General features: G+C 45.6%; 1 protein-coding gene across 2 annotated transcripts in view; it reads right to left on the reverse strand.

The window, feature by feature from the left end:
- LOC107139305 (O-acyltransferase like protein-like) overlaps window positions 1-10,552 on the reverse strand; it is a 52,771-nt gene that overhangs the window by 13,941 nt on the left and 28,278 nt on the right. For both annotated transcript variants that reach the window (XM_048806131.1, XM_015482183.2), the window contains exon 8: window positions 5,476-5,577. In XM_048806131.1, the coding sequence (XP_048662088.1) occupies window positions 5,476-5,577 (102 nt within the window). The remainder of the gene's footprint in view (window positions 1-5,475; window positions 5,578-10,552) is intronic.

The following is a 10,552-nucleotide window of genomic DNA, read 5'->3' on the forward strand; positions in this document are numbered from 1 at the left end:
TTTGGCATTTTCTAGAAGCTGCACTTTACAGAGTAAAAAAAAAAAAAAAGGTACAATTAATTTTAAGATCACTTATTTAGCCCAAAATATTATCATTTCAAACATGTAACCAACCTAAAAATGTATTAGCAAGCTACTTTATATTCTTTTTTACTAAATCTTCAGAACCCAGCACATACTTTGCACCTGAGGGACATCTCAGTTGGCCACTGGTGTCTGGCAGAGTTGGGAGTGAGGTGTGACAGGGCATCACATACAGTTCTGGAAGGGATTCTGGGTGCACTGAGGTCAGATCACTCTTTTTAAAAAGTACATTCTGGGCTGAGAGTAGATCAGTAGTAGGATGAATATTTAGCAAGGCCCTGGGTTCAATCCCTAGCACCACAAAAAACTAAAAATCAAAGAATATATATGCAAATACTAACTCAGAATAAAGCAGGGGGCACTAGGGAAGAATAGCGTTACCTTAGATTAGGTAGAGGGAAGTTATGGGAGTGGAAGGGGATGTGGGGATAGGAAAGGTAGTAGAAGGAAACAGGCATTATTACTGTATGAATGTATGTGACTGCATGACCAGTATGATTATGCAACATGTACACTCAGGAAAATGAAATTATATCCCACCTATTTATGATGTATCAAAGTGCATAAATGCATTCTACTGTCATGTATTAATTAAAACAAATAAAATTTTAATTAAAAAATTAATTTAAAAAAATAATACATCTTGATATTCACTGTAGTTTTTCTCAAGTAGAGCAAGTAGACCCCATAGAACCTCTTTTATGGTTTAGATATGAGCTGTCCCCCAAAAGCTCATTGTTAGACAATGCAAGAAGGTTCAGAGGAGAAATGACTGGGTTGTAAGAGTCTTAACCCAATCAGTGATTTAATCCCTTGGTAGGGATTAACTGAGTGGTAACTGAAGTGGCAGGGTGTGGCTGGAGGAGGTGGGAATTGGAGCATGGCTTTGACTATATATTTGTGTCTACCAAGTGGAGTCTCTGTCTCAGCTTTCAGTTCACCATGATATGAGCTGCTTCCCTTGACCACTCTCCCCTGCCATGATGTTCAGCCTCACCTCGAGCCTTGAGGAATGGAGCCAGCCTTCTATGGACCAAGACTTCTGAAACCCTAAGCCCTAAAATAAACTCTTCTTCCTTTATAATTGTGCTGGTCAGGTCCTTTAGTCACAGCATTGAAAAAGCCAACTAACACAACCTCAGATCATTGGGATGAGGCATCCGGGCTGGGTGGGGTGCAGGCAGGACTTGGAGCATCTCCACCCACAGCTGCAGGACAGTGAATCAGTACCAAGCATCAGGCCCGTTGGGCTCCCGGGCCTCTGGGCAATGACAGCATCCTACACAATGTCCACTGGGCATGCGAGGAACAGAGATGGAATTGTTGATCAAAGCGAGAAAAAGCAGGTGAGGATGTCAAGTGCACCTTCCCAGATCAGCTCACCTCAGTGTCTGCTTGGGCAGCAGCCTTCCTGGGGCCTGAGGCCTGCCCTGCCAGCCATCTGACCAGAGGCACTGCAGCTGCTCCTCCGAGCCTCTGGCTCCCACCTCGCTGGACGCCCTTCCCACCATCTGCCACCTTCCTCTCCCTGGAGAGAGTGTCCACCCTGCTCCCCTCAGAAGCAGCACTCAGGACAGATGCAGTCAGGGGGGACATCCCTCCTGCCCCACCCCAGCAGTGCGCCCACCCCTTCTCCATCTACCTCCCCTGGTACTTGTGAAAATGAAGGCTCAGAATCAGTGGGTCTCGGGGGGATGGGCCAATGCTGTTGGGGGAGGGCAGCTACAGGAAAAGAACCAGAACGTGACTTCTAGATTTGCCTTAAGTCTTCACATCTGACTTCTCTTCTTCCTTCTTCTTTAAAAGAAGGATGATGCTTTCTGCCTCCTAAGCTTTTTTGAGAATGCAATGAGATAAATACACGGACAGTTTGACACATAGGACCATAGAAATTAATATGTGCTGTTTCTTTTTTTTTTTCCCCCCTTTGGTACAGGGGATTGAACCCAGGGGCATTTAATCTCTGAACCACATCCCCAGCCCTCTTTATTTTTTATTTTGACACAAGGCCTCACTACGTTGTTAAGGATGGCCTTGAACTTGTGATCCTCCTGCCTCAATCTCCAAGTCCCTGGGATTAAAGGCGTGTGCTACCACACCTGGAGTAGTGCATCTTTATCCAAGCTTCCAAGAGTTAAAGTCAAAGCGGGTTTGAAAAGTGGGATCCTTGGACCAGGGTGTAGCTTAGCAGTAGAGCACATTGCCTAGCATGCATGAGGCCCTGGGTTCAATCCCCAGTACTCCAAAATAAATCATTTAAATAAATAAATAAATAAAAATAAAGAAAGAAAAAATTTAGAGGCATACAAATCACCAACTCCACTTGAAGGAATTTACCCCACAAACATACCCATCCAAGTGCACAATAACATATATACATTGTCTTCTTGCCTAAGACAAGAAGTTATAAATTACCTCCATGCCCATCAATGGAACAGGCTAAATGCATAATGGCTTCCTACAACATAATGCCATGCAGGTGACCTCTAACATCAGCGACACCAAATCATTAAGTAAAAAAGCCACGTGCAAAACTGTGCAATATGTAGGACAATGCTCTTAGGGGTGGGGAGCAGGGGGCAGTGCTTACAAATACAAGGAAAGTCTCCACTAGAATTCAACTGTTAACAAATGTGTGCTGTGGGGAGAGAGGCTGGAAGGGGACCCCCTTATTTTAGTTATAACTTTCGACTACAGTTAGACACTGTTCATCAGAAGCTATAATATAAAACAATTTTTAACATGTGGCTCTTAGTTGGAATTATCCTGCAGCTCCCGGGTGTCTGTGCCCTTCATTTCCCAGTAGATGATCTTTTTCTGATTTGCCCCCAGCCGTGGGGTTTTTTGAATTTTCTTATAACTTGCAATAGCTCCCAACTGGTCTCCCCACTCCAGCCCTGCCCCCTCACGTCCAGCTCGCTGTGCTGCAGCCAGGGTGAATCTTGTAATCTGACTGGACCACTCCCCTGCAGACCCCTTCGAAGGCTTCCATCTTAAAACGACGTGGAAATTGCTCCCCCAGGCCCCACGTAACATGCCCTCTGACCTCATTCCCTCCTGCCCTCCAGGCTGCTCGCTCTGCTCCCAAGAGCGTGTCTGGGCTCCTTGAAGTCCTTCCAACACACCAACTGCGCCCCTTCTCAGGACTTTTTCACTTGGTTCCCCCTGAGCATTTCTTTGTTTAGAACATTCCTTTTCTTCTTTCAAAGTCACCTTCTCTGACTACCCTTCCAGAAGCAGACCCCACCTCACTTCCCTCTCCAAATGACCACTTTGTGGCCCTCGTCACCACTGACCCGTTCTCCATTGACTGGTATGCTGTAACTTAATGTTGAATCTCTATGTGTTGAATGTGTTCCTCAACGCTGGGAGGAGTTTATTAAAACACTGAATCTAGAACAGTGCCTGGCACAGAGTGAGTGGACGAAGGATCTCGCCTCCTGTCCTCTTGGAGTATTAAATCCTAACCAGGTAGAATCAGGGAGTTCTGCCGGCAGGAATGAGAACACCTGAATGTCCCAGCCCATGGTGGTTTTGTCCCTGGGGACCTCACAGGCTGTGAGTTCAGACTGTGTGTTGGTGTCAGGTTGGAGTCATCTTCTTCCTAGTCTCACTGCAATCTGCCACTTTCCCGGAGTTCTCTGAGCGACAAGACTTCCATCAGGCACCATGTTGCTCAGGCCAGGAAATGCTAGATTTCTCCAGTCCTTACTCCCTCTGCCAATCACCAAACCCTGCTCTCCTTCCTGGATATTGCAGTAACTTACCCACAAGTTCTCACCACTGCTCCACTTCCACTGGGGCTTCTCCTATCCCACTTCTTTATCCGCTTGTAAAAACCCTCCTGGATCCTCCATCCTAGCTCCAGATTTTTCTCCTGAAGCAGGTTTCCCAGAGAAACCTGCCAGACGATGGGATCTGATCCCTAATGGTCTCCAACTTTGGCCTTTAAGCCAGTCCCTCTCCTTCAGGAATCCTCAGGGAAGAACAGGCTGCTTAACCCAGAGCCTGTCACCCAAAAGACATTGTGCATTCTATCCTTCCCAGGAGGAGGGCTAGATTTGATAGCACCTTGGAAGAAACCACAAGGACCATGGTAAAAAGCCAATAAAGGTCCACTCCTGAGCTCATCCTCATTCTTAGCCAATAGGAAGGAAAAGGGAAAAGAAATAAATAACAACAATAACAATGGTAGCTTATACTCACCGAATGCTTACTACCCACCAAGCATTTTCTAAATTCTTCACATGCATTATCTCGATTAATCCTTGCAAGAGTCCTACAAGGTTAAGTGCCATTATTTGCCCCATTTCAGAGATGAGAAAACTCAAGCACAGAAAGGCTGAGATGCTTACTCAGTCACACAGCAGTGTCTGAGCCAGAATGCCGGCTCAGCAGTAGAGCTATGGCCTCTGCTCTTGCCCACTTCATTTAACTAGCCCTGAAGGTGGCTTTCACTATTTTGTGGACAATGTGGTGTACCAAGATGGGACTGGAACAGGAGTCCTGAAAGTGGGGGTCCAGCTCAACTCTAAGCAGGACTGAAAAGATGTATAAATGGAAGAGTTGGAGTACAGGTGTTGAAGTCTCCTTTTCGCCTTAACTTTGACATCGCATTCTATCACTGCCACTTTGCCATCACTGGTTCTGTATTGTGTCAATCTTGGAATCCTTTCTGCTTCAACCAACCCCCTTCCCACAGGAAGCCATAATTTCCCGCCTCCCTCTCAGCAGAATGGCCATTGAGCTGAGCTTCACCCTGTTCCCTTCCCGGCTGTGTCGTCTTTTATTTTTATCATTACTATTCATACTCTGATTTACAAGGTCCAGTGTCGGCCAACTCGCAGTCACACTGATTCTCCAGTAGCATATAGATATCATGGAAATTGGTAGTACTTTTATCAAAATCTGCTTTCCATTTTTTGAGGAATTAGGGAGCTTTTGCCAGTGGAAGATACAAATTTCATGGCATTTATTCTACCAGAACTTGAACTACACACACACACACACACACACATTTTTTGTATAGGGGATTGAGCTCAGGGGCACTCAACCACTGAGCCACATCCCCAGTTCTATTTTGTATTTTATTTAGAGATAGGGTCTCATTGTATTGCTTAGTGCCTCACTTTTACTGAGGTTGACTTTGAACTCGCCACTCTCCTGCCTCAGCCTCCTGAGCCGTTGGGATTACTGGCGTGAGCCACCATACCCAGCTAGAACTTGAACCATATTAAATCAGCAAAAACCAACTGTATTTAAGGAAAAAAAATATTTTCTTAGTATATTTTGCTTTGGAAATTCTTTCAAAAGAGGATTAAGCACTGAAAAAAAATAAGAACTTATTATACAGCTACAATGAAGAAAGAAATTATATAAAAAAAAACCTACCTTATAAGACGATTAAGAAAGTATCTGAGTATGACTTTAGGGGTTAGTCCTTTGTCTGAATTCTGTTGAATCTTTAGAAATGATCTTGCACTTAACCAACCACTAAGAGAAAGAAAAGAGGAATTACTTATCAATAATATAGTTCATTTGTTGATAAATGGTCATGTCAGTCAGGATAGACTAAGTGATACTGCAGTAACAAACAAGCTCCAAATATGAAAGCAACAGTTGTTTGGGTTGTTTTATTTTGCTCATGAAACATACAACCGATTGCCTGGGTCTTGATATCTCCTTGCTTTGGAACTTAGGCTGATGGAGTTGCTGCTGTCTGAAAGTTCACCAGTGACCATAGCACAGAACAAGAGTTCTGGAGGATTTTAACTCAACAATTCAGTTCTAGTCTAAACATGACACGTTCAAAGTTCTCAGCATAGGATTTAAAGCACTTTGCATAATGGCAATACAAGGTGCTACTTGTTAGTCAGAACTAGTGATGTGGCCCACCCAGGCCCAGTGGGGCTTGGAGAGTGAAATGTTGCCAAGTTCCTGGAGGGTGGAGTTCCAGAAATACTTGGTCAACAATGCTGATAGCTACCATGTTGGTCTTTTCAAGTAGAAACGTCAAGGACTTCCATTTCTACAGTATGGCATCACCTTCAAAGTACTTTCCCCAATGAGATTGCCTTTGCTTCTGCAGCCACACCAAGAACTACTTCCAATAAATGTTTATTGAGTGAATGAACTCACAGGTCTATTAAGTCAAAGGGAAGACATTATCATTCCTCATCCCTAACAGGAAAAGTGAGATTCAGAGATGATTAAGAGGGTTGCTCAAGATCACAGTTAGAATTCCTAACCGACACATCCCAGTGGAAAACTCATGACAGACAGAATGTTCAGCAAGAGGAAGGGAGGTGGTGGGTCATGGCGCTGAGTTATAACTTTTAGGTGAGCAAGTGCGTGAGTGAGTTGCCCAACCCTGTGGCATTTAGACCCATGACCTTTGTGGGTGTTTCTCTAAGGATCAAATTTATTTCCTATTGCAAAACAAGGCTGCGTGTGTTGGGCCCAACTTGGAAGGGATCCTGGAGGGCTGGAGAATGTCTTCATTCTCTCCCTGCTAAATTTGCCTTTGAAAAGCAAGTTGGATTCATTATAATAGGAACAAAATTTATAGAGACATGTAAGAAAGAGTGCTGCAGGGTGGAAGTAGGACAGCCAATTCTGATTCCGGCTTCCTCTTCATTTCAGAAAAGGATAAATCAGGGCCATCCTTTCTTTTCAGAGAGACTGGGCACTCCCCTCTACAGCGCCGCCCAGCCTTCAGGTTCATAAGCAGAGGGCACTGAGAAGCCTGGCAGGAAAACAGGCTGTGGGCAGGATGATGGGCTGCAAAAGGCTACGTCCCAGAGTCCTGAGCAGGATGGGAATGGAGAAGTGTGAGGCCAGCTGGCAAGGTAGGAAAGGATCCCAAACAGTCATCCACTAGTCACTTTTTTTTTTTTTTTACAGTGCTAGGGATTGAACCCAGATGTCCTCTAGAACTGAGCTACAATCCCCAGTCCTTTTATTTTTAATTTCGAGACAGTGTCTCATTAGGTTGAGGATGGCCTCCTCCTCCCACCAAGCCTCCCAAGTAGCTGGGCTCCATTAGTTATTATTTTTTTTAAATATTTATTAAGTTATAGTTAGGCACAATACCTTTATTTTATTTGTTTATTTTTATGTGGTGCTGAGGATTGAACCCAGCACCTTGCACGTGCTAGGCGAGCGCTCTACCGCTGAGCCACAACCCCAGGCCCTTCCATTAGTTATTCTTAAAGACAATCAGCAGTCTTTGGTTCTGATGCATATATATCAGTGACGTGGCAATTAAAACATAGCTTCCATGAAAAACATATTAGAGGTTGAATATCTGAAAGGCTTGGGACAAGGAGTGTTTACAGAGTTTGAAATGTTTATACATAATGAGTTATCTTGGAAAAGGAATCCAAATCTAAACACAAAATCCATTCATTTTACACTCACGTAGCACATGTAGCTTTGAGGCAGCAGCATGTTTAGTGTGCTTGCATTTTGTCTGCAACCTGTCACATGAGGCCAGAGTGGACATTTCCACTTGTGGCATCATGTTGGTCCTCGAAGGTTTGAGAACAGTTTAGATTTCAGATTTGGCATGCTCAACCTGCATTCTTAGGTTCTGATTGACACCTTACTTGCTGGGGAGATGTGGACAAATCAGTTCATCTCCAAATACTGAATTTCTCATCTGTAAAAATGTAGATAATATTGTTCCATTGTTCAAATAAAAATTTTAAATAAAGGCAAATGGGACCCTTCTAAAGGAATAAAATAAATACTGAAGGAAAAAAGCCACAGAGATAGGCAGTAAAAAAATAGAAACAAATAAGGACAAAGAAGAAAGAAATGTCTTTCTTTGACTCTAGATTGGAATCAGGATCTACCTCGTTCCCCCATCTGTCATCCCCAGCTCTTCCCCCACCCGCCCTGGGCTCATATGGGGCTTGACCTTAGCAGGCATCAGGATCATTTGGGGGGCTTGTGACAGCCCAGACTGCTGGTCCCACCCCCTGAGGGAGTAGGGTTGGGTTGGGCTGGGCCTGAGAATCTGCACTGCTACCAAGCTTCCAGGTGATGCTGATCTGAGCATCACTGGTAAAAGGCTCAGCTCTCTTCCGCCCAGACCAGTCCACATGTGAGGAAGGCAGTCTCCACATATTTGGAGTATTCGTGGATATTTGGCAGTTCAACAACTTTGGCCTGTGGATATAGGGATACATGAGGCTACTCGGTGGCTCCTCTGGTGTCTGAGATTCCCACTGATGGCACAAGGATGGCCAGTGGCTTTTCATGCCCTTCATCCTTCCCTCCTACTGGCTGCTTTCCCAGTCTCCAGATTGGTTCTAGCCATCTTGGTTTGTCCTTGCCAGCTTTCCTCCCAGGGCTCAGGCCTGCCAGTCAGACCCGTTCCAGCCTATGGCATGGGTGTGTGTGTGTGTGTGTGTGAGAGAGAGAGTGATGTGCATGTGCATGTGCATGTGCATGTATGCATGCCTGGTTTTGCCCTTTCAGGGAAAAGAGTTCTGGTGTCTGATGCTGTCCCACAGGCAGCCCTCCCCATTCCCCAGGGATCCATCACAGGTGTCCTGTAACTGTGTGCCTCACCTGTCTGCCCAGACCCCACTGTGCTCTCTGGAAAAGTCTAGTGCCCAGTGGCTCCTGTATCAATACTAGACTTTTTGCCGAGTGCTCTGAACTCCGCCTGACTGGGCTGCTCTCTCTTGTCACCTTGGCCACCTTCTAGCTTGAGCCACTGCCCTCACAGGTAGGTCTCAGCTCATTCTGCACCCCACTTGCTCTGCATTATAAAGAATTATCACAGCAGAGTCTTGAGATAAAACAATGGAGAAATGATTCATTTCAATGTAGAGCAGCCCTCTATGGCTATCCTTGCTCCAGGCCCTGGTGACACAGCAGCACACAGCAGAGAAAAAAGTCCTACTGTACATTCCAGTGGAAAAAGAAGGAGAACAATCAATCAACCCATCAATAGTATGTTACATAAAGAAAATCTCAGGAAAAAATGAACTAGAGAATGCTGGAGGGGTTCATTTTAAATGGGGACCAGGGACAAGAAACACTGGGCTGTGAAGGTGACATTTGAGAAGACATCTGATGGAGAAGAGAGGAAGCCACCAGGAGAGTAGGGAGGTAGGTGTTGCAAGGCTGGATGGGGATTAGTAATCCATTACTAATGCTTTGCCCAGCTGGGAGCTAGTTCTCTCCTAACGCCATGGTTCATATACTTTTGAATTTCCTGGGCTTGGAAAAAAAAACTTTTTTTAAATGTGGAAACATTGCTCTGTTGCTATGGTTATTTGGCATCTCCATCATGTACCCATGTGTCCCTTTCTCTTCAGTCATTCCCAACACACTATAGCTATGCCCTGAAGCATTCTGTGGATGACCAACCACCCTGTGTCCCCCACAAATCATACGGCCCACTCCATTCCTTTTCGCCCTTAAACAGCAAGATGTCTTAAAAGAGCTCCCCACAGTAAGTGCCTCTACCTCCCCCCCATCTTTACCTCACCCTGATGGGCTTCCGTGACCATGGTCCTGATGAGGGTACCCAAAGTCTCCAGCTGCCAAGTCCAGGGATCACTTCTCTGCATATTCAGCTCCCAGGGCTAGGTCCCTCTGACCACACCCCTCCTTGAGCAGCTCTCTTCCCTGGGCTTTCTGGTGTCCACAGGGTCTACCTTGTGCCCCCTTTCACAGTCAGTCATTCTCAAACTCCTTTGTGGGCTCCTCCTCTTCTTCCCAGCTTCTAAGGGTTAGGACACCAGAGACCCTGGTATTCAGTCCAGATCTGTCTTTCTATTACCCTCCTAGTGTGATCAGTTTCAATACTATGGCTTTAAACCCTCCTCTCTCCCAAGGATTCCAAAATCTATGCCCCCAGCCTTGACATTTCCACCCATCCCCATAGTCATGTAATGTCAGTCAGAGTCTCATGACATCTCCATGTGCATGTCCCAAGGGCCCATGTCCCAAACAGAAGTCGTATCCTTCCCCTCCCTGCTTCTCCTCCAGTGTCACCCATCTCAGTGAATGAGTCACCACAGACTCAGTAACTGAAGCCAAAACTTAGAAATGGTCCCCAGCTCCCCTGTTCTTACACTTCACATCCAATCCATCAGCAGGTCCTACCAATTCCACCTCTAAGACCGATCTTGACATGACCTTCTCCCTGCCCCAGCCTTATTAATTCTTATCTGAAACATGATGAAGTGATCTTGACCTCCCGCCTCCACTCCTGCCCTTCTTGGGTTTATCATTCAAATACACAGGAGCCAGAGTGATGGTTTTTAAAAATAAATAAAACCATATCACTTTCTGAATTAAAACAACCAACTTCCTGATCCACCAACACAAAGTCAAACTCCTTGGTGTTCCCGTCAGGTCCTCCGTGGTCTGGCCCGGCCCGTGCCTCCTCTTCACCTCCCCCTCCCCCCCACCTCCCCCCTCCCCCTCCCCCCCACCTCCCCACCAT

Source organism: Marmota marmota, unplaced genomic scaffold (genome assembly GCF_001458135.2).
Source record: "Marmota marmota marmota unplaced genomic scaffold, marMar, whole genome shotgun sequence".
Classification (NCBI taxonomy): domain Eukaryota; kingdom Metazoa; phylum Chordata; class Mammalia; order Rodentia; family Sciuridae; genus Marmota; species Marmota marmota.